The sequence below is a fragment of the Myotis myotis genome, unplaced genomic scaffold (genome assembly GCF_014108235.1).
Source record: "Myotis myotis isolate mMyoMyo1 unplaced genomic scaffold, mMyoMyo1.p scaffold_m19_p_18, whole genome shotgun sequence".
Taxonomy (NCBI): domain Eukaryota; kingdom Metazoa; phylum Chordata; class Mammalia; order Chiroptera; family Vespertilionidae; genus Myotis; species Myotis myotis.
The window spans coordinates 28,669,356-28,694,269 of NW_023416322.1; the positions used below are offsets into that span (position 1 = coordinate 28,669,356).

The following is a 24,914-nucleotide window of genomic DNA, read 5'->3' on the forward strand; positions in this document are numbered from 1 at the left end:
CTGTTTTCACGCCTAAATGTCTTCACCAGTTTTCAGATACAGCTTTCAATTAGTTCAGCTTCATGCCACTTACAGTCACAGGTGAGATTGCGGGGTAAATGTGTTTGGCCGTTTGGGAAAGGAAACAATGGATTTGCGGACACCTATGGCTCCATTTGGTGGGAAAGACTTTTCCTCAAAGGCCCTTAAAAACCTCCAGCTGATAGGAACTGTTGACTCTCCGAATGCAAGCAACGCACCATGGGAGTCTCTGCACTGGAACTCCGCGTGCGAGGGCAGCAACGGTATATAGTTATCTGTTCAAAAGGTGCCCCGGGCCCCCAGGTCTTGTTAAGGCAGCTTGTCTAAATATAGCACCAGCAACAACAGTCGGAGGCAGTCCCGAAATAATTAAGGAAGAGCAAGAATCACCCCCCCAACTTCAGGCTCCAGGGTACTGCCCCCAGCACAGGATCAGCAGGAGATGCCTGTTCATCACCCACCCTCAGAGGTCATGATTTGATTAAGGAATTAGATCACTGCAGAGTCGTTTCCTTAGGAGATAGGCTATCTCAGCACACAGGAAAACGGCTGATGTGAAATTAGGAAACTGAACCAGACAGCAACCCGCTTTCTTTACTCTTCCGTAGATCAAGAACGCTGCAGCCAACGTCCTCCGGGAGACGTGGCTCATCTACAAACACACGAAGCTGCTGAAGAAGATCGACCATGCCAAAGTCAGGAAGCACCAGAGGAAGTTCCTCCAAGCGATCCACCAGTGAGTAGGCGGGGAGGCTGGGCCAGCGGACGGCCAGGTTAGGAGGAGTGGGACCCCACAGCTCGGCCGCCCCTCCTTGCACCCTCAGGGGATAGGAGAGATCCATTCTGTCCCACTCAGTGAGCCCCGGGGGCGATAAAGGGGACCCAGGCCAGTCTGTTTATTCATGTGGTGCACCTGCCACTGCCAGACATGGGGCAGGCTGCCATGGAAGGTGAAAATTAGAGGAAGAGGCTCTAAGGGTTCTCACAGTTCACACGCACACACACCCCACGTTACAACTCAAGCAGAACAAATTGTGGTTGGTGCTTCCTATAAGAGACGTGTTTTTTAAAGCATAGTGAGAAAATAGAGGGTGAAAGCCGTTATTCTGACCTAGAAGTTCTGGGGAAACCCTGAAAGGCCGAGAGTAGGGCATTCAAGGTGGAAGGCATAGCCTAGACCAGGGGTGGGGAACGTGCGGCCCTCGGGCCGCATAAGGCCAGCGAAATCATTTGGCCTGACCCTGCCAAGGCATCAGGGGTGAGTTAATTAAATGTTTGACCAATAGAGCAGGCTGATTCTTAACTTGGTAATTTTGTATGGCCCGCAAATGATGTTATAAATATCCAAATGGCCCTTGGTGGGGGAAAAAAATGTTCCCCACCGCTGGGTAGACAAAGGCGTAGACGCCCGAAAATGATCCGGGAGCAGTGAGAACCCAAAGTGGCTGGAGGCAAGCATGCATGGAGACGAGGATTTGCTTTCTGGGGACCTGACAAGCCCTTGATTCTGGTCAGTTGTCACCCACGTTTGAGGTTCCCGCGCTGGGTTCCAAACCAGATGAGCTGATGGGAATGCGGAATCTGCTGGTGGGGCTAAACCTTCGCATGCACTCGAAGACCGCGGCCGTCCCAACTCTTTTCCGCAGACTGAGGAGCGTCAAGATGGAGCAGAGGAAGCTGAGCGACCAAGCCAACACCCTGGTGGACCTCTCCAAGGTGAGTGGCCAATCTGCAGCCGTCCTAAGGAGTCCTCAGGCGCCGGCCTTTAGACGTCTCGGGGGTGGCTGACGTTCACACTGCACAGTGCAGGGCAAGGAAGGCAAGGGGCACTGCCTCCTCCGTTACAAAACGGTCTCGGTCCAAGTCCTTCCCAGGTGCAGGCTACCCGTGTGTCCTGTCGCCTTTTAAAACCTGGCGTTTGTTTCTCAAGTTCAATCTCTCGGGTTTGTCTTTGCTTGGAATTCATTAGCTGCCCTCTCCATCCCTGTAGTGTGTTGCTCTATTGGCTGTACCCTGAGGGCTCCTAAGATGAGCTCGAGTTTGCACAGGGCGGGGCACACTGATGGCCACGGTGCTGCCGAGATCACACCGGGAGAATCCTTCCGGTTTGCTGGTATCATCGGACATTCGTTTCCTTGCATCCTTCGGTCCTTATAGACCAGCTTTGCTCGCCCTGAGTTGGGGGTGGGATGCATTTCTTTCCTTCTCAAGAGGCAAATAGCCTGTGATGAACGTTATGATGCTACAAACGGGGGTCCTCCCTTGAGAACCCCAGGGCTGGACACCGCACTGTCCTTCTGCGTTTCTGGCCCTGAACTGCTGTAAATACTCTAAAGAAACGCGCTCTCCTCTTGCAAATCACTGGCGCAGCTGAGTATAGGTGCCATGGAACAGAGGGCCTCCCCACCTCCGCACCCCCTCCCCACCCCTCCCCCTTGCAGGCCTTCTCACTGACTCCTGACAGAAATTATATTTCAAGTGTGCAGCCCAGGGCCAGACTAGCAGGATATTCCAGCAGATGTCAATTACCATAATGGCACATGTTCCCGGGTGAGCAAGAGAAACTCCCTCAGGCAAATTAAACACCCTTTGAAAAGAGGGTGCAATCAGAGAAATGGCAGGTTGTTGCACCATGTGCTGCGCCTTGTTCAGAAAAGGGATCCAGCCAGACAAAGGGCCTCCCAAGCTCAGGGGGGCGGGAGGCTCCGACCAGGGAATGCGTGGCTTGTACGGGGAGAAACCACAGGCCTGTGTGCCTCTGAAGGGTGCAGAGGGGCATGCAGGGCTCCTGAGAGCCCGGAGGAGGGGGCATGTGGAGGGATGGAGGGAGCACCCTGGGGCCTTGGGTATGTCCCTTACCAGGAACCCACCGGGACTCAGTTTTTAAGTGGAGGCATTTATTATAAAGATACAAGGAAGGCTCATTCCAGGCAGACCCGCAAAGCAGGCATGTGGGCAGACTGGAGGAAGGAGCTAACTGGAGTCCCCCTGGAAAGCCCTCCTACCCTTTCTGCTCTCTCCTGTCCAAGTGCCCGCTTCAGTTCTCTCTCTTTTTCTCCCCCGTCCCTCGTCCCCGGCAGCTTTCTCTGCCTCCTGTCTCCCGACCGACTGTGGCAGGCCCCTGTCCAGAGAGTCAGTCTTCTGGTTCTAGCCACAGGCAAAGGCCATCGGCCGCCTGTGGATCCTCATGCGGAACTCTCACCGAGATGGGATGACTGGCTGGTTTGGGTCATGTGTCCACCCTTGGACCAATCCGCTGTGGCCAGGAGGAGGGTCTTGTAGGGCTAACAGGGCGTGGGGCCCACCCCATGAGATGCAGGAATGGCCCAGCAACGTGCCCCAGGATATTTCTTCTGGAAGCAGCAATGCTTCCTGCCTGCCTCTCACCTGGAAGGAGTGCTTTTCCTCAGCGCCACCCACAGCCTCTCACAGAGGTGGGGCGAGCGCAGAACAGACGGGGTGCAGCAAAACCTCCGTGAACTGGGAAGAGGCTCATGGGAATGGGGTGGGGAAGTGAGGTCAATAATCTGGGAGGAAGGGGCGCAGAGGAGAGGGTTAGGGGAGACGGCTGCAGGGCAGGCGCCCTGTGAGGCCTGGAGAGGAGAATGCTGGCGGCCATCCAGGCTGTGTCTTCTTCCTGGGAGTCTCCCCAAGGTCCCGGCAGCAGCTCAGCATGTTTCCCATTTGTCCACATTCCCTGGCCTCCGGTCACCAGGCAACGCGCAGGGGAGACGACTGCCGTGTTCTCCCCCTTTCCTGTCTGTGCTTCTCCTCCCAGCTCCCCACCTCCCAGCCCTGCTCTTTGCCCTCCCCCACCCCCACCCCCCACCCTCAAACCCCCCCCTCACCCCCAGCTGAGGAAGCCTCAGGTGGCTGTGGTGTTGGATGCCGGGTGGCAGGGCTGGCAGGCCTGGGGCTCTTTGCTAACTTCCATTCCCTCAACTGAAATGTAAAAGCAATTCCTAGCCTCAGAGGCGTAAGTGATCCAATGAGACCAGTCTGTGAAAATGCCTTGTAAGCTACAAAGGGTTTGCGAATGGTCGTTCTGATTATGAACGTGGATGAGGAACCCAAGATCCAAAGGAACAAAGTGATGGACTGTCCCGAGGTCAGGAGCAGGCGACGGGCAGCGCTGGGGCCGAGACCCAGGGCCGGACTCAGCCCCGCTCACCGGGGTGCCCCGTGGTCAGATGTGTTTGTGGTTTTGCACCTTCTGGGAAGGTGAGGAGGTGCTTCACTGCTAATGAATGGAAGAAGCACTTTCACTCCAAAGCCGCCCGCTCTTCCGAGGGCACCGGGGACAGTGTCCTGGGCGCGAGAGCAGCCCGGCCTTCATCCCCCTTCTGACGGCTCCCTCTGGGCACCAGTTAGTTCCTGTGGGCATGTCGTCGGCTGGAAGGAAGACGCTTTCAGTCTTCCTTTCCCCCATCTTCTCTCTGGTTTTTCACATTGGCCACCTTCCTTTACTCCTTTTTTCTCTCTCCCGCCTTATCGCCTACTCCCGGGGCCCTGAGGGCACCAGTGTCTCTGCATCTTCCAGAGTAGTTTGAAGTTTCGGATGACATAGGATCAGGGTGTCACTGGCAGACGACCAGGAGCCCGAGAGCCACAGTACCTGGCGGGAGGACACAGAGCGACCGGCAGGCTGGCCCTCAGCCCTTGCTGCCTCAGGAGCACCTGGGAGTGTGCTCCCAAGTCTCACATTATCTGCTCCCCACCATTGGCGTCACTTTAATCACCAGGGGCCAGCGCCATGTGAACTAAAAGTTGGGAGTAATATGAGAACTCTCCATTTAAGAAAAAAGGGCTGCTTCTTTCCCATTATACATATTCTCTAATATCTTTTTATAATGAACTAGAGGCCTGGCGCACGAAATTCATGTGCGGATACAGTCCCTAGGCCTGGCCTGCAACCAGGGCCATCTTCCCTGGCTGCCAGCCAGCCCCGCCTCTCCCCCCCACCCACTCCCGGTTCCCCATTTGCCATCAGACGATAGATCGGAGCCTGCTGGCCTGGGAGAGGGGGGCAGGAGGACCAAGAGGTTGGCTGTTCCCGCCCACTCACTGTCCCCGCCCCCATTGCAGGTTGCTCTCTGTGTGTGAGGGCAACCAATGGGGCGGGGGCCTTGGTCTGGCACGGCCCACATCCCCTGCCACTCACCCCCAGTTCTCCATTCGCCATTGGGTGATGGGAGCCTGCCAGCCAGGGAAAGGGACCAAGAGGTGGTCAGTGTGCCTCATAGTGACTGGTCGAGCAGTCATTCTGGTCAGTCTGCCGTTGGGGTCGATTTGCATATTACCCTTTTATTATATAGGACATGCGTTACTTTTGTAATGGGGGGAGGGGAACGCAGCGTTCCCCTTGAGCCTCCGTGTCTCCCAGAAAGTAAGCTGCAGCCACGTTGGCCACGCCGGGCGTGGCTGGAGTGGAAGTTACTCCTGTTGGAATCTGGAGGCGTTTGCACGCTGGCCACTGCAGATTGCTCTGTGATGACCTGTGGTCCCCTGACTCTCGCCCCTCTGCCCCTCCTCCAGATGCAGAACGTCATGTATGACTTAATTACGGAGCTCAATGATCGGAGTGAGGACCTGGAGAAGCAGATTGGGAGCCTGGAGTCCAAGCTGGAGCACCTCACAGCCAGCTTCAGTTCCCTGCCCGTGCTCATCGCGGACACGCTGCGCCAGCAGCAGCAGCAGCTGCTCTCGGCCATCATCGAGGCCCGGGGCGTCAGCGTGGCAGTGGGCACCACCCACACCCCACTCTCCGACAGCCCGATTGGGGTCAGCTCCACCTCCTTCCCGACCCCGTACACAAGTTCAAGCAGTTGCTAAATAAACCTCCCCGCTCCAGAAGCATTACCCATAGGTCTTAAGATGCAAATCAGCTCTCTCCTGGTCCCTTTGCCGTCAAGGAACGCTGAGACCAGGGAATGTAAAGAAGAGAGTCCGAGCTACTTAACTAACTCATGTTCATTCAGCGTGCTTGGTTCGATATGCCTTGAAACCAGAAATCTAATCTCTGTTTAGGTGCCTCTCCTTGGAAGCAGGAAGCTGAGATGACAGGAAGCGACACCTCTGGCAGGGCCCTTGCTGCAGAGCTGGTGGAGAACAGAAATCCACGCTCAATCTCAGGTGTTCACAGCGGGAGTGGGAGCCACATGCGCTTGACGCGGCCAACAGTGATCCGCCCAGAGAGGGTCCCGCTGGGGGAGGGGGCGTGTGAGGCTTGGGGAGTGGGCTCCTCACCACTGGGGTCCTCGAGCACACCTCTCTCTTTTCCTTTTGTCTGAGGGAGCCGCTGGATGGCAAAAGGAAAAGAGAGCTGCCCACAACTTGCCAAAAACAGTCATTCTTTCCTCCCAAACCTTATACAATCATAAAGCCCAATTGAGATGGAGGGGAAAAAAAAAACACCCAGAAAAATAAAAAGCCAGATTTCCCATCCATCCAATATCAATACCCATATAAACCTGTGTGTTTGCAAGAACGTGCACACACACACACACACACACACACACACACACACACACATCCCACATCCCACCCAAGTCTTGTCTTGTCTTTGAACTTGACCCAAATGAAAAGGGGCCTGGCACCTTCCCCTGCACACAGTAGGCACTCTCTCTAAATGTGTGTTGAGTTGGTCTGGACCCCAGTGTGGGTGCTTTCCATCCAGGGAGCTTTCTGGTGTTGGCCACATGCTGAGCTTCACAGAAGGTACAGGTCCCTTCAGACACAGTACAGGTTGCTTCATCCTGGATGTGCACCAGGTTGCTGGGTTTGAGAGGATGCCAAGCTAAAACTGTTGGCATTCTGGAGGGATAAGCAGCCTTCCAAAAATAACAGCTTTGCAGAGTTTTCTTCTTATATCCGAACGAGTCATGTTCCTATGGAGCACGTGACCAGGGGTGTGCATGTGGGGGACGGGGTCTACACAGGCACAGGCAGGGGCGACCCAATGACACTTGAGTAAATAGACGTGTTGTCTGGGGATTCGCTCAGCGAGATGTATCCAGCAACGGGTCTCCAGGTCCAGATGTTAGGAGTACAAAGGGGTCATGTGCCCCATGGGGTCCCTTCTACCTGACCTGAAATCACCTCCACATGAAATATTATGAGATTAAAGGGATCCCTTAGGGAACCTTGTGGGTCAGGTGAGATGACATGGATATGTCTGTAGCCTGTTCCTACTGTGCCATGTTAACCTTGGTGCAAAAACTATTCTAATATCTCGCCAACTCCAAGAGACTTCAGAAACATTGCCATCCAGTGTAGGGACAGGCGTTGTGAGGAGGGGGCCTGTGGGAAGCAAAGTATTTCCAGGGCTCCGTGACCAACCACACATAGCAGTTGTCATGTGGAAGCGTCGTGTTGCTCATCACTTTCTCACTCTGAGGCCTTTGACGTCTGCCCATGGGGAGCTACAGGATGCTGCATGGAGCATTTTGCCTGTTTAGGGTGAAACAAAAGGGTGTCCTGGTTGCCCTGCTGGGCTTCGCTTTGTGCAGGACGCCGCCGCCATTCTGGAGGCCGTGTTCTGGCTGGGCTGGCTTTCCTTCTGCCGGACTGGCCTGGTCTCCTGAGACAAGGGAACCAGCAAAAGGTGGATGACTCTAGAACTAAGGCCATTCTTCTTTTTTTAATCCTCACCTGAGGATATGTTTTAATTGATTTTTAGAGAGGAAGTGAGAGAGAAAGAGAAAGAGAGAGAGAGAGAGATTGATCAATTTCCTCCCATATGAGCCCGGACGAGGGATTGAGCCTGCAACGTTTTTGATGTACAGGATGACACTCCAATTAACTGAGCCACCTGGCCAGGGCAAACTAAGGCCACTCTTGCTAAACTTTTTTTTTTTTTTAACCTATTTAATTGGTGTTGCTGTTCCTTTCATGGTCTCATGTTTATTCGATAATCCCTTTGAACATTTTCATTGGTTGCTTTGCACACCACAGATGCCGCCCTTGCTGTTGGCTTTTTATGTTTTTGTCCTTTTAACTATTGACTCTCGGAAGGATCTCTCTCCGTTTTCATGGCCCAAGAATGGCGCTCCTGCTTTCAGTGGCGGTTCAGCTGAACATACAAACCCATGTGTAAACAGGTGACATGACCATGCAGTCTCTTTAAAGCATCAGTTCCATTTCACGGAGTAAGGACCACTGCCAGGTCAAGTTGAGGGTGCCAACTCTGACCATTTAACCTACAGCCCTCAACTATTCACTCCTATTCACCCTTTCCACTCTGCTCAGCGCTGTGATACGTGTGTGTGTGTGCACGTGCACACAAATATCAATTTATCCTTCATTTCAAATAAATGACGTGCAAGATTCCACTGCCATTCCCCCAGCCCCAAAGTGTGCACAGACCATCATTGACCCACCCAGTCTGTGGATAAATCGTCTGTAATCCATCATGAATGTTGTACACTTAGTTGAGCGCGGAAGACCATGCTAGCAACACTAGTAAAGGGTGTGGTTGGAGTTACTTCCAGTAGCAGTAGCCACTGGCATCCTAGAAACACATTGGCATTGGGAGCATGCCTTGACCTATTGGTAGTGCAATAGCTATGGATGGATTTTATTGTTGGCAAAAGAATACTTAATCTCCCCCCCCCGCCCCCCCCTCCAAAAAAAAAGTCATCAAATTTGCATGTTGATCTGCACTGGTAAATGGAAGGCTGCTTCTCTGTGCTAGTAATTCAGCTGGATGTGGGAAGTTACCCATTCTCCTGCAAGGACAATCAACCCCCGATGACTTAGGTATGGATGATCCAGGGTATGTTACCCGGATGTTCCTCTCACAGCCAGTCTTTTGGCTGATCCCACTGTGCTTCAGCATCACAGGCCGAGGGGGGAAGAGGGCAGGCGGACTCTCATACCATGCCCTCTTGTTCCTTATTTTCAAGTTTGATGGTGGAGGAGGTTTAATGATCTGCTCAAGAATTGGCTCTATGTAAAAAACTGTGCATTACGATCCCCTCCAATGCTGAACTGGTTGAGTTCTGTCCACTCCTGGAAGGCTGACCTAGTGCAGAGTCCCTACTATAACCTTCATGATAACTTAGTAACAGGTCAAAGTACCCTAATGTTCCCTAAAATATCTAGACACTTGAAAAAACAATAACACAGGGCCACTTCCCCCCTCTACCCCCATCGCTTAAGCCATATTATAGCCTCATGTACTGTAAAGTCAGGGATGTACTGTGATACTTTAAGACCACTAATCTCAGTGGAACTTCAGGATATAGCATCAGTTGTAACTCATACCAGACTAGGGGCTCACTCCTCCTTAGATTGAAGTCCAAACGGAAATCACCTTTGGCTCAAAGGCCACATACGTAGGATCATCAGGAATAAATTGCCATAAGGTATCTATGAACCGCTCTCGCAACCCTCATAATATGTAACTTCGTGAGTTCCTATCTCCAGAAATGCTTAATATGACCCAAATGAGCAAGAGGCTCAAGGCCCTGAGTCACCCTCACTAGTGACCTCAGCAGGGACCAGTGGTGTAACAGCAGCCTCGTGACTTAGGAGGTGGAGGAAAAGTATGTGCAAGTAAGTTCCAAAGTGCTGAGCAACGGCAAGCTATTGTTTATTTAAGGATAAGAAGGCACCGGCTGGAAAAACTAATGACTTTCATATATTTGAGGATTTCCCCCTTAGATTTCAGTAATGTCCTTGTGAGTGCGTGATCGTGGAAAAGAAGAAAACTAGAGATTCAGAATCAGAATAAAATTCTAACACTGGATCCCCATCTTTGGCCAATTCATAAAACCACATCATACCTCAGTTTGTCTGTACTTAAAATGAAGACACTAGTTAATGTTATTAAGAACAAGGTATTCAATCGATTTAAAAAAAAAAAAATGGAATCACTATTGTCATCAACAGCAAGCCAGACCAAATCTATCTAACCCACACTTTGACGTGACAGCTGAAGGCAATCAGGAGTTACCAAAAAATCATTATTATCTATCAAGTAGACAGGGAGAGAGATAGGAGGAGCACACAGCTCCGGGACCTCTCTGCTCTTCAGAGTGCACCCCGACAAGCAGTGCACCCCGATTCTGAATCAGTGTTGCCCTGCCATCACAGCACCGCACCTGGGCCACGATGAGAGCCTTGCACTACCAGTAGGTTACTCCTCTTCTTAAGTTACTGCCTTTAAATCCTAAACTGTGTCCCCAGGTCCATCCAGTCATTCTACTTCCCTGGAAGTTGCTGGGAAGCAGATGAAGGATCCGTTAGTGGTCGTTTTGCTGTCCCCTATGGACTCCGCTGCGTCCGGTTTCAGTACCTTAGACAGCTACCTGGTGGCTTCCTGGTAGGCGCGGAACAGCCCCTTCCCTTCCCCCTGCATTCAGACAGCTTGATGGCGCTCTGGACAGTTTCCCTTCCTTCTCTGCTGCCACCAAAGTAATCATGGGGAACGCGGCTGTTGACCCCACTAAGAAAGGATGTTCCGGGATAGCAATAGTCACTGTCGGCCTCCGGCATAGAACGTAGGTGAGCGCGCTTCGTCCTGCAGGCTTGTGCCAGGTTGCATGAATAGAAATGAATATTAAACTCCTGTCAGGCAAGGGACATGTAGCTATGTACTGGCATAGATGGAAGCTTGTTAAACAGTATTCCGTGCAATGGTATATTCTAATCTAGGCTAGGAGGAAATAACTGTGATCTTTTTTTTCTTACACCATTACTGGAAGCGCCCAAACACAAACTGGAGTTCCCTCTGAACAAAACCATGATCCAATCCTCAACGTATGACCTCCAATCTAGGTGCCAAGTGCCCTGTGACACTCATTGACACACCTGAGAATCGCATTCTGGAAGCGGTCACCTTGGACCCGGACCATGTGTTGAAACAAACAAAAGAGACGTTGTGGCCAGCCAGGCTGATGGAGGAAAAGCACAAAATTTAATATCAACCTGAAGTGAGGATCCCAAAGAAATGCTGAATTTATAGCCAAAAAAAAAAAAAATCGATGACAAATCAAATATGAATCTGATTGGAACAGCCCACATCCAGATTCCCAGGCGGACAGGGAATAAATGGCGTTCTCTAACCGTGTCGTATTATTTCAGTTCTTGAATCTCAACCAAGGCCGATTCACCTTCATCGGACACAGTGTTTAAAGGCACAGCAACTCACTCAGCGTTGGCCCCAGACTCTCATTCTGCACCGACCAGAAGCGAAGGACAGAAGAGCATGACAGGATGTTCATGGAGGAAACGTTTTCATGGCAAACTCAGAAACTGAAGTGTTTATATTCAGAATCAGCTGAGCTTCACTATGAATTTGCATCTTGCCTCTCTGTACTGCTTGCTATTTTTTAATGATAGGAGAAAGCATATCAGTTTATTTTAAATATGAAATATATTGCTATATTACAAAATATATTGTAACTTTCCATTAACATTTTGTATCCAACTAGTCTTTGGCAGGTCAAGTGTCGGCCTGCTCTCCCCATGACTGTTTCTGAGTACACATCCCTGCGAGTGATGCCCGAGCCCCAGAACAAGGCCCTCAGCCTACACAACTGCCATAGCCTCATTCTCCGAGACCCGACTGTTAGAAACAAGAGGACATTATTGTGGGCTTAGGAGGATACTTCCACCCCAGATTCTATCAAGCCATTCCAGAAGAGACTTTTTTTAAAGCCATTACTCCTTTAGTAGCTGTGCAGAGCCAGTTTAATACGAGAGCAGGCTCTTTCTATGTCAATTCAAAGGCCCCATGACGTGAACGATAGGCCTCAAACTCAGCCAGTGTTTCCTTCGGCTGAGTCAGAATCGGGCATCGGGAAGAGTCATGCTCTCCTGTGACACAAAAGACTCAAAATTCTAGGCATTCTGGGTTTCTCTGTGTCAGAGTAAACGCTGGCCCGGAATCCCACCTCCTCGGGGCTCGCTGTGAGCCTCCTGTGCCGATGGGCTTTCGGAGTTGGGAGCACCTTTGGAGGGAGCGAGGTCCCCGCTGTGTACCCACAATGTGGAGCGCAGCTCCTGAGGGACAGGGGGGAGAGGGGAGGGCCTGTGCAGCAAGATCAGCAAAGAGGCAGGCTTCCGTTCCCACTAGTTGACTGCAGCTGGGAGGAAAGAGGGTTCCATCCAGATGTTTTCCTTTACGGGAAACATTGGGGGAAAGCCTGTACGTAAGCAACTACGAAGGCCGTTGCCCTCCTTCTCCGACACGGCAGTTGAGACACACAGAGAGTTTCTCACTCCCCTCCTTTGAATGGCGGGGGCACTCGATGAAAACATGGTGTGTTGGTCACAGAACAAAGGTTCCCCAGAAGCAACGCCCCCCCCCCCCCTGAGGCCCCTCACTTGTTACCCTCACTTTGGGATGGCATTGCAAACCAAGCAGCGCCAGGGCAGACTTCGCTGGGTGCGCTTGTCTCCTCCTTGCCCAAATTCTGCAAACCCACACAGGCATGCTGGCAGTGCCAAGCAGCAGGCTTCCTCCTGGGGAAAAAAAAAAGGGCTGGGGTCCTCTCAGAGCTCCATTTATTTGAGCTTCAATGTAGTTAAGGCTGGGGGCTGGCTGAGCTTAGTGATTCGTGTCATCTGAAGGACAAATCTCTAAATGCCCAGCTTCCACCTGCCTGTGCAGCTGAGACCTAACTTAACACACATTCTGTTCTGATTGGATGGCATTCACTCCGCATCCGCGCTGCTTCTCAGTTACACGTTAGGCTGAGCTCCATCAAAGCCATCAGGACGCCAGGGCACCTGTTTCAGCCGGTTACTCACTCCCTGGGCAATGGGGATTCATTTATTCTGTTTTATAATTGACTGATGAATGTACTGGGGGTAATTGATTTGTCTCTTTATATTTTTCTGCTACTAAATAGAACTGAAATGTCTTTTTTTTTTTTTTTTTTTTTTTTTTTTTTGCTTTCCCTTCTAGCGCTCCTCAGACCAAGGCTTTTGCATGCATAGTAAGTGAATATATTCTAATCTTTCCCCCTCAGAGTTATGACTCCATCTAGATTGAGGAAACCAACACACATTCCTGATTTGGGGAAAGCAGCCTGCCCCTCCCCAAGCCCCCACCCCAACAAGAATTCAGGTACATGGCTGTATGCTAACCATTGCTACTCAAAGTGTGGGCCACGGACCAGCAGCAGGAGCCTCATCCGGGGACTTGTTGGAAATGCAGAGTCTCGGGCCCCACGCCAGCCCACTGCATCGAATTTGGCCTTTTCACAGGGTCCCCGGGCGATCCATACACACTTTGAGTATTGAGAAGCACCGGCCTTACCCACAGCAATGGTAACCAGCATCACTAAGGGTCAGAAAATCAAACCGTTTCTTCCTTTTGCGGAATGAGTTGATGACTTGAGGCCACAGAGCTTGGGTGGTGGACGCAAAGAGAGGGTCTGTCTCCAGTTTAGTTTTGTAAATGCTCACTGCACAGCCTTGAGCCCCCTCACCGCCCCTTTTCAGGGTTTTCGTTTTAGCCAGTGCTGGCCAGGCCATCAGAATGTCGCTGGCCCCGCAGGGCGGGTCCGGGAAGGTCTGCCCAGGACAGTGCAGACATAGTGCTCCTTCCCTGGGGCCAGCATCCCAGCAGCGGGAACCCTCCTCCCTAGAGGAAACTAGCCAGAGGAGTTAGTCTTCGCGTCTAGAAACATTCCTAATCTCTTCTTAAGCCAGTTCTCGTACCCTTTACACCAACCGGAGACACTCCGAGGTGAGCGGGGAGAGGTGCGAACTGTGATATTGGCGCCATAAATCGATATGTACCCAGAAACAGTTATGTTCTAAGTTAATGGCTTTAACCTGTCCATTGTAAAAAGTGCCTTGGACTTCAATCTAAAGAGGTCAGTATAAATATGTGTGTGTGACGTATGTAGGCAAATATTTACATCTGTGTACATACATAGGTGCACACACATATACCCACACACTCATATATGACACATACATACATATGTAAGCGCTTCATAATATATTATATTGCTATTTGCAGCTCCATTTCTTTTGTCTGGTTCTATGTTTATTTGTTTAGTGAGACCTTTACATAGAGGGGTTCTATTCAGGACATCGATGTATTTTTTTGTTTGTTTTTTACTTTTTATTAAAAAGGTAAAGGATATTAAAAACAAAAACAAAAGAAGTCAAGTGCCTGAAGGTTTTGAATGGAGTTGTGGTAAACTTTCTCAGGTCAACAAAGAGGACGCTGGTTTTTCCTTTGGGAAACTTTTTTTCTGTTTCAGCAACTCTGATTCCCCTTGGCGGGAGCGCATAAACAAAAGTGGTCACAGTGGCTTGGTAATTTCATCAGAATCCGTTTTTGTGGTCCCCCTAACGCAACCGCAGAAATTTTGTTCAGTCTAGTGAGCGATTGCTTTCATACATCAGCATCAGAAGGGCCTTCCCTCCCTTTCCATGCTGCGCATGGTTTTGTCAGCAGGAGGCAGACTAAATTCAAGGGAATGGGGTTTCCATCAGCTGTAAGCATTGCTTCTTTTCACTAGCGCACCCAGGAGGACTAGTGACCAGCAGGGGGCCCCAGTGAGCTTGCTGGGCTCCTGCACCCTGCCTTTCCACAGCAATACAGTCGCCTGCATCAGTCGGGCTCTCTGTTAGCCAAAGGTCTTCTCTTTCTGTGGTGACAGCTTGTAAGGGACCAACCCCTCTGGTTAGAAGGGGGAGTCGCCAGGTTTCCCCCTAGCTCTGCTCAGGAAGCTAGAGGAGGCGTGCTTTGAACCAACTCAACCTTCCCTCCCTGCCCAAGCGGCAATGCCCATTCACAGTGTCAATCAGAAGAGACACTGCAAGGTGTCAGAGGGGACCAGAAAGTCAACAGGTCTCCCCAGCTGACCCCATGGCTGCAGCCACATTCCTGGCCAAGGGGAGGGACATCAAGTCCCCTGAATTAAAGTCCCCATACCCTCACTTTTCATGAAGGATTTTTCTGTAGCTCTAGAAATAATAATAATAATAATTTGAAGAAGAATACAATTTAGGTGCTTTCAGAAACAATATCTAATATTTGGGACATTTTCTAAGTTAGTAGACACAAAAATATTTTCGAAAATATATCTAGCTACATGTCTGCTGCTGTTCACGCCTTAAAGCTCTCTTCCAAAAAATCGATATGAATGGATACATTTACCAACTCAGTGGTTGCTAAATAATAATACTTAGTGCTTATAAGCTATAGCTTTCACCCAAGTGCCTCCACTGTCGATAAGGTAGTTGTCACCCCGTGAGGTGAAGGACAGTGTTGTTCCCATTATTCAAATGGGAGGACTGAGCCAGAGAAAATTCAACCGATGTCCTCAGCACATTTCAAGAGTGAAGAGAAACGTGGTGGCTCAGCTCCTATTGCTGGTCACCTTTGGGCGAGTAAGGCTGAGACTGTGTTGACCACGTGTGGTCGAGACCCAGGCTTGGGGTGTTGGGAATGCGGGTGCTGGGCTGGCTGGCTGGCTGGTCCTGAGGTCTGGGGGGGAGACCGCGCCTTCTCTGTGAAAAGTGTGGGAGGTGCCCCGAGGGTGGGCTGAGTGTAGGGCCTTCGCCACTAGGTTGGCATCCAAGAAGGGAACTGACTCAAACCCCAAACCAAAAATGCAAGCGGCTTCGAGCTCCTTCCTTCTCTGTGTCTACAGTTGTGCAAACAAGAATCTTGAAAGGATGACATCTTAACCGAGACTGGAAACAGAGGCCCCTGGGCACAGGGACCTCCTTAGCAAGGCCAGAATGCCCTGGGACTGATGGCAGCTGGCTCAGGAGACTGGCCAGGTCGACACACGGACACATGATCGGGTTTAATCCCGAACTCAGTTTTGACAACCTAGAGAGAAAGTGAGAGCCGTTCCTAAGGTGAGCAGCTGCTCATCGCAGGAAGGTACAGACACGCCGATGTGTGAGAAGGCAAACTCGCAGCCACACTCGCATCACGGGCCAGGCAGTTGAACACTGCTGTCGTTTCATTCATCTGAGCAGAGGCCCTCAGCCTTGGCTTCACCCTAGAATCAGCCTGGAAGCTTTTGAAAACACCCAAGCCAGTGCCCTCAACCCCTGGAGACTCGGCAGGGAGAGGCGAGGTGGCCCCGGGCATGGTCCTGAAGCCCCCCCGGGAGTTCTAGGGGCACCCCGAGCTGAGCACAGATCCTGAGCTTGCTGAGGGGAGCCCCCCAGCTCCCAGCCTGGCAAGTGCTCCCCAACATATTTACCCTCCCCTGAGTTGGCGAGGAGTGGTGAGAGAAGGGAGAGGCAAGGGGAGGGGAACAAGGTTTTTGTAAAGATGGCGATTTGCTTGAAGCTCCATTTCTTTTCATCTTGCCCTCGTTTCTCTTCAGTTCTGGCCCCAGGAACCTGTGCTGATTGGCATTCCGGCTCCACACTTATTGGCAAACCACGCTGCCAGGTCATTATTCATTCGGTATTTCTCTGCGCCGCAGCCGCAGCCTCCTGCCTTTCCCTGGCACCGCTCTGTCTGGGCTCAGCGTCTTTCCTTGGCCTCTGCTCCGGGCCAGGACGGGGAGGGCCACCCCGACCTATCCCATTAGGCGGCAAACGTGAAGATCAAACCCGTCCTTGCTGGCAGGTGTCTCACTGAACCTGCCACCGAAACCGCTAGGGTAACCTGCCAGGCTATGCATTGATCTTTGTCTCACGATATTGAACCGTGAAACGAAATGTTGCCTTCAGTCTTCAAGAACACTCGCCCGTGGTTGCATTATGCAAGGCGGGGGTCGCTGGCAAAGCAGGGCATTAGAGCTCAAAGGCGGGTCCGGTCATCTGAACTGAATGCTCCTGCTAAGCTCCGGGCCCTCTGAGTGAGACTCCCGCCGCAGTTCAGGCGGAAATCCCGCCACTCAGGGCATGAGCCTTCCCGGCCTCTGGGGGAACGCCCTTTTGTATGTCATGTCCCTTACTTACACACCGGCAATGGACGGCCCGGGGAAGGGATTTGCCCAAAACCAAGGAGAGAATTAGAGCAGAAACGGGATGGAGCGTGGCCACGCCGTGTTGAGAACCCTCCTGTGCTGGTGTGGAAGCTGAGGCCTGCCCGGAGCCTCGCCATGTCCTTCCCAGATTCATAGACTTAGCAAACGTTAAAAATAAGGGCCCCTGCTTCCCCACTCACACACAGGTACACACACACACACACAGGTACACACACACACACACAGGTACACACACACACACAGGTACACACACACACAGGTACACACACACAGGTACATACACACACACACAGGTACACACACACACAGGTACACAACAGGTACACACACACACAGGTACACACACACAGGTACACACACACACACAGGTACACACACACACGTACACACACAGGTACACACACACAGGTACACACACACACAGGTACACACACACAGGTACACACAGGTACACACACAGGTACACACACACACAGGTACATACACACAGGTACACACACACAGGCACACACACACAGGTACACGTACACACACAGGTACACACACACAGGTACACACACAGGTACACACACACAGGTACACACACACAGGTACACACACAGGTACACACACACAGGTACACACACAGGTACACACACAGGTACACACACAGGTACACATACTCACACAGGTACACGTACACACACAGGTACACACACAGGTACACACACACACAGGTACACACACACACAGGCACACACACAGGTACACGTACACACACAGGTACACACAGGTACACACACACATGTACACACACACAGGTACACACACAGGTACACACACACAGGTACACACACAGGTACACACACACAGGTACACACACAGGTACACACACGGGTACACTCACACACAGGTACACACACACAGGTACACACACACAGGTACACACACACACAGGTACACACACAGGTACACACACACACAGGTACACACACAGGTACACACACACAGGTACACACACAGGTACACACACAGGTACACACACACAGGTACACACACAGGTACACACACGGGTACACTCACACACAGGTACACACACACAGGTACACACACACAGGTACACACACAGGTACACACACAGGTACACACACACAGGTACACACACACAACTCATCAATCTCTCACTGAAAACAAAGATATGCATATTGTAAAAGGCTAAATTAATGGGCCATGTATTTTATATTCCAGAGGCATTGATCATTTTCAAATTTACCTGCCTTTTAGTTTAAAGAATTTAGAGCTTGCAAATCTACCCAAAAAAATCACACAAAACCCACTGGTTAGGAAACATTAAATTACATTATTAAAACAATGCAATTTTATAGCCAGCATTACCGTGGATTATGCTAATGGTGGTCAAGGTTATTAACCTTTATTTCAGTCACGACTGAAAATAGTACATAAAGATCCGCCAACATTAGCTCCGTCTTTTTTTCTTTTCTGTAGCATGAGTTTGAAATGTTCACTTTATGTTTTCTGGGGACAAGTCGCACTCAGTAGCATGTCTTAAGATGCAGCCCTGCCCCCTGGAGAAGCAAAGGTGGAAAGCACAAGTGTTAGCGCTGCCCACAGGCCATTTCCTCTCTCCTTCGGTAAAGCTCCTTTCCAAACCCGCTCTGCCTCCCACTTCAGCAGTGGGGTGTCGCTGAAAGCAATCAAGTCTTTCTCAAGAAAGAACGCGTTCAGCAACGGGGCACCCACACCCCAGCCACTCACTGATCCAGGAGATGTCAGGTCTTCTGTGCACCGTGACTCAGCTGCCCTTTCTTCCAACACCCTCTTCACCTCCCACCGCTTGGAATGCGAAGGCAGATCCAGGGCTCACTCAGAGCTCTGGAATGTAGGAATTCTGGTTTACACGTCGGATTTCCTAAAGGATTTTTTCTAAGAATGACAATGCGATGTTTACTTGACTCACAAACTTGTGAGCTGAGGACCCTGTTGAGCTTGGGTTTGAATGAGAACATGATCATCTAGCTTTGTCTGAACGCCTGACAGCCTCCGTGCCCCCTTGGAGAATATAGTGAGAGAACGCTACAGAGGGCATTTCCTTGTCACCCCCGCAGCATCCATCCCTCCCATTCCCAGGCAACAGTGCGCGGTTTTCATTGGGTGAGTTCCCGCTCCCCCACCTCCACTCTGCATTGGGGGAGGACTGATCCTACTTGAGGACCGAGGGTGGTTCATGGCAGGCCTCAGCCACTTAGAGAACCCTGTCACCCTCAACCGTGGACACGTGGCCCCCATCGGGCCAACACGAGCAAATGAGTTCCAGAGCCCAGGGCGTGGGCAGCAGCTACCAGAAAAGGGGGTCTCCCCCGGGAAGCTCTGGGTAAGGACTTTGTCAGAAGCTGATGCGACCATTTTGTTTCATGAGGGGAGAGGGAGGAGCTGACAGGAGGCCGCCATGCAGAACATGAGGTTGAAGCCAAGACCACAGAAATCAGAGGGGAGAGGAAGAAAGAAATGGGGGCCTTGGTGACGTCCTTGGAGCCACCGAATCTAATGACCTGAGCCAGTAACTGTGCTTTCTAGTGAAGCCATTTGGAGGCGGGCTTTCTGCCACAGGCAGCATAGGGTCCCCAGGGAGAGGAAGCAAACCTCGGGGCCCATGGGTGCTGTCCTAGAGGAGCCGCCGCATGAACAGTAAATCCCACTCAGCAGTTCTGACATTTAAAAGTTTAAAACACAAGAACATCCATGGAACTACAAGAAAACACAGACAAACCCACGAGTATAGTAGGCAGTTTTAGCACGGCTTTCTGATTAAGATAAAGCAGGCCAAAAAATACAAAAGGACAAAAATGGGAATAACGTAATTAATCATCACAAAATTTATACTGCACATTTTTTCCAAGTACACAGAACATTCATAAAAATTGACCACTTAATGGGCCACGAAGCCAATTCAGCACGTTTTAAAGGACTGGTGCCGTACAAACAACATTCTCTGACTACACAGCAATATAGACTAAAAATCAGTGAAACAAAAAAACTGTAACAAAAATTCCTTTGGAAGTTAAAAAACAAATGATGAGTTAACGTTTTCTCAAAGGAGAAAATTCATTTAATAATAGATTTTTTTTAAAGATTAATTAATTCAGCATTAGCTAATTTTTTTAAAAAAAGAAAACTGAGCCAGCTAGGCGTAGAGAGTGGGATGGAATCGCCCAAAAATTCAGTCTTTGTCTACCGCTCTGGCTTGAGTGCGGGCAGAACCTGCAACCTGCTTCCAGCCGACAGAATATGGCCAAGGTGAGGAGATGTCATTTCCTTCGTTAGGTTTTGTTATAGAAGATTCTCTTAGTGGACTGGAGTCTTTGGCTGACTTTGAAGAAGCAAACAGAGCCCTAGCCAGTTTTGCTCAGCGGATAGAACATCAGCCCGTGGACTGAAGGGTCCCAGATTCACTTCCCATCAAGGGCACGTAACTCAGATACCTTGGTTGCAGGCTCAATTCCAGGCGGGGAGAGTGTGTGAGCAACCAATGTTTCTCTCTCTCTCTCTCTCTCCTCCTCCCCCCCCCCCTCCACTCTCTCTACAAATCAGTGGAAAAGGGTGAGTGTTAACAAAACAAAAACAAACAAACAAAAAAAGCAAACAGACACGTTGTGAACAGCCTTTGGAGAAGGTCACAAGACAGGGAATTGTGGGCAGCTTCTAGGGGCTGAGGGAAGCCAGTAAGAAGTCAGGGCCCTCGGTCGCACAGCTGCAAGGAAATGGATTCTGTCAACAATGAATGACCTTGGGAAAAAAGACCCCTCTCTAATGGAGCCTCCACGCGCCCTTGTGAGACTGAGCCAATGACCCCGCTGAGCTGTGTCCACATTTCTGACCCCTGGAAATCAAGATAATAGATGTGTGTTGTTTTTTGCCATTAAATTTGTGGTAATTGTTATGCAGTAATAGAAAATTAATGCAAAAGGGAACTTCCTTAACCCAATAAGTGGCATCTACAAAATACCATCTTCCTAAAACATCCTTAATGGCGAAATCCAGATGCCTGCTATTACCACCTCTGCAATGGAGGCCCTCACAGTGCAATGAGGGTAGAAAAACAGGAGGCAAAGGACCCAAAAGGAAGAAAATTTTGTCATTATTTGCAACTGATATGATTGTCTGCTTGTTTACCCGAAAGCCTCTGAAGAAAAATATTAGAATTAATGAGACTATAGTTACTGGATACAAATTCAATAGATAAAAATTAATTACATTTCTATACTCTATCAATAAGAAGCTAAAAAGTGAAACCATTTATTATAGCATGCAAAAATATTAACATCTAGCAATAAACTAACAAAAGGCATATTAAAGCTTTACAGAGAAAATGATAAAATAGTATTAAAGGACAGTAAACAAAATGGGGAAATATTCATGTTCAGGATTGTAAATATGTTTCTTCTCCCTCAAGCTAATCTACAAATTTAATCACTGCCCATCAAAATCCAAATAGGTTTTTTTTTGTGGAAATTGACACACGGGCTGTAAAACTGATTTTTAAAAAGAAACAAAAAGAAGCCTTGACACTTCTGAAGCAGAAAAAGGTGGAAAGACTTACCATAAATTAAAAATGTTTCTCAGAAAACTAGTCATTAAGGCAACGTACCCTCGTGCAGGGAGAGGTAGACAATTGAACAATGGGACACAACAGAGAGCTGACAGACTCACACATTTACAGAAACTTGATTTACTAAAGAGCTGGCCTTACAAATCAGTTGGAAAAAGAATGGACCATTCAATGAGTAGCATTGAAACAATGACACACAAAATTAATCCTGATCGGATTCAAAACATAAATGTAAAAAAAAAAAAGTGCGACATTTCCAGAAGACAATAGAAAATATTTCTTAAACAGGCCTCCAAACGCTCAAACCATGATTGACAAATTTGGGTCTATTAAAATGAAGACTTTTTGTGCCATATTTTTTTGCAAGTGAGAAGTGAGCTACAACTCCTGTACTTACAAAGTCAAGCGAGCCAAGGGGGCAAGCGGGAGGCGGAAACAGGCAAAAGTCAGGAGCAGGAAGTTCGCAGAAAAGGAACCACAAATGTCCATAAACATGAAGAGGTGGCCAACTCCATAAGTAATCAAGGAAATGCAAACAAATCACAAGCTACTATTTCGCACCCACTACAGTGACAGAAAAAATCTGAAAATCAGACAATGCCAAGCGTTGTGAGTAGTGGAAGTATAGAACATCAGCCCGTGGACTGAAGGGTCCCAGATTCAATTCCCATCAAGGGCACGTAACTCAGATACCTTGGTTGCAGGGTCAATTCCAGGCGGGGAGAGTGTGTGAGCAACCAATTTATACTGCTAGTGGAAGTATAAATTGGTGCAACCACTTTGGAAAACAACTTGGCATTTTTTTTTTAATTTTTTATTTTTTTTTTTATTATTAGTTAAGGTATTACAAATGTGTCCTCATCCCCCCCATTAACCCCCATCCTTCCCCCACACACACAAACTCATGCTCCCATCCCCCTGATGTCCATGTCCATTGGTTTGGCTTATATACATGTATACAAGTCCTTCGGTTGATCTCTTCCCCTCAACTTGGCATTTTTAAAAATATATTTTTATTTCCGAAAAGAAGAAAGGGAGAGAGATAGAAACATCAATGATGAAAGAGAATCATTGATCTGCTGCCCCCTGTATGCCCCACACTGGGGATCCAGCCTGCAGCCGGGGCATGTGCTCTGACCAGGAATGGAACCGTGACCTCCTGGCTCATAGGTCAATGCTCAAACCCTGAGCCCCGCCAGCTGGGCAACAATTGGGCATCATTTAGAGAAGTTGAGCCTGTGCCTATCCAATGACCCAGTATTGTTTGTGAAACAAAGAAAGAAACAAAATGGCACTTGAATCAACACAAGTCAAGACTAGAATGAGTAGGTAAATTACGGGTAGTCGTGGAGTAGAATAGGATGCAGCCGTGAAAAGGAAGCCATGACGTTCAGCCAGGTGCATCAGCAGAACGCCTCCCAGTCACAGAACACCGAGGAGAGAAGCAAGCCAAGGAAGCATGCTCGTTATATGCGCCTGTGATATGCTGTGCAGAACCAGGCAGAGCGAAATAACATCCTGCCTAACGATACAGACATGGGTGTGTCGTGGGGAAGAACGGGGGGTGGGATGAGGAAGGGATATTGGGGGATTTCTAAGCTCCTGGACATCCTCTAGACTTCCATCTGCGTGGACAAGGCACAGACATTCATTTTCTTATTATTCTTTACCCCGTAGAAAGACATATGCATCGCACTCTTTTGGATATCTGTTATACTTCATAGTTGTTAAAAAAAAAAAAAAGTTGTTAATAAAGCAGCGCCCAAAACATGCAAGGTTTTTCCTCTGGGCCAGCTGGTTGGCAGAAAGAGCAGCCATAGCATCCAAGGTAAGTAGGGGGTGACCCAACATCCTGGAGAGCAGAACAAAGCTGAAGGCACGGCCACTGGAAGGTCCCATGCTGTTCTGGACTTTAAGAAACAAAAGAGATGCCCACCAACGATGTCCACGTCTTCATTTTTTATTTATTGATTTGAGAGACAAGGGAAGAGAGAGAGAGAGAGAGAGAGAGAGAGAGAGAGAGAGAGAGAGAGAGAGGAGAGAAGAGAGAGAGAGAGGAGAGAGAGAAGAGAGAGAGAGAGAGAGAGAGAGAGAGAGAGAGAGATAGAGGAGAGAGAGAGAGAGAGAAGAGGATAGAGATAGAGAGAGAGAGAAGCGATCTCGTAGATCGATAGGCGCTCTGCTATAGAGAAGCTCTCTCTCCCTCTATCTTCCTCGCTCCTCTCTTCGTCTCTTCTCTCTCGCTCTCTATCTCGCTCTCTCTCTTATCATGCTTCTCTCACTCTCTCTCTTGCTCTCGCTCTCTCTCTATCTCTCTCTCTCTCTCGCTCTCTCTCTCTCTCTCTCTCGCTCTCTCTCGCTTCTCTCTCGCTCTCTATCTCTCTCTCGCTCTTCTCTCATCTCTCTCTCTCCTCTCTCTCTCTCTCTTCTCTCCTCTTTCTCTCTCTCTCGCGCTCTCTCTCCTCTCTCATCGCTCTCGCTCTCTCTCTACTGCTCTCTCTCTCTCTCGCTCTCCGCTTCGCTCTCCGCTCTCTCTCTCTCACTCTCTCTATCTCTTCGCTCTCTCTCTCTCGAGTCATCTTCCTCTCTCTCTTTCTCTCTCTCTCGCTACTCTCTCTCTGCCTCTTCTCTCTCTCTCTCTCGCGCTCTCTCTCTCCTCTCTCTCTCTCGCTCTCTCTCTCTCTCTCTCCTCCTCTCTTCTCTCGCTCTCTCTGCTCTCTCTCTCTCGCTCTCTCGTATATCTCTCTCTAGCGCTCTCTCTCTCTCTCTCGCTCTCTCTCTTCTCTCTTCTCTCTGCTCTCTTCTCTCTTCTCTTCTCTCGCTCTCTCTCTCTCTCTTCTCTCTCTCTTCTCTCTCTCTCTCTCTCTTCTCTACTCTCTCTCTCTCTCTCTCTCTCCTCCTCTCTCTCTCCTCGCTTCTCTCTCTCTCTCTCTCTCTCTCCTCCCTCTCCTCTCTTTCTCTCCTCCTCTCTCTCCTCTCTCTTTCTCTCTCTCTCTCTCTTCTTTTTTTTCTCCTTTTTTTTTCCTTTGTTTCTTCTTGCCTGTGCCCTGACCAGGAATTGACCCGGGAACCGTGGCCTGTCACCACCGCACTCTAACCAACTGAGCTCCCAGCCAGAGCCGACATGCACACGCTCGTGTTCAGCGAGGAGCAGAGCTTTCATCTCCAGAGAACTTGAGCCTCGGGCACACGGCAGGCCTCCCGACAGCGGAGAAGGGAGAGCAGGGGGCAGTCCTCGCAGGGTTCCACGGAATTGAATCGAGAACCACGTAAACACCAGCGCCTGGGCTTCGTCAGCTACCCCGGGGTTCTGACGGACTTAGATCCCCACTAACACTAACGGGTGGCCTTCTCTGAGA

General features: G+C 49.8%; 1 protein-coding gene across 3 annotated transcripts in view; it reads left to right on the top strand.

Moving 5' to 3' along the window:
* The window catches only part of KCNN3 (potassium calcium-activated channel subfamily N member 3), a 142,896-nt gene extending 131,839 nt beyond the window's left edge, over positions 1-11,057 (top strand). For all 3 annotated transcript variants that reach the window (XM_036344163.1, XM_036344164.1, XM_036344165.1), the window contains exons 6-8: positions 630-757; positions 1,668-1,737; positions 5,557-11,057. In XM_036344163.1, the coding sequence (XP_036200056.1) occupies positions 630-757; positions 1,668-1,737; positions 5,557-5,853 (495 nt within the window). In that variant the 3' untranslated portion in view covers positions 5,854-11,057. The remainder of the gene's footprint in view (positions 1-629; positions 758-1,667; positions 1,738-5,556) is intronic.
* Positions 11,058-24,914: the final 13,857 nt, after the last annotated feature.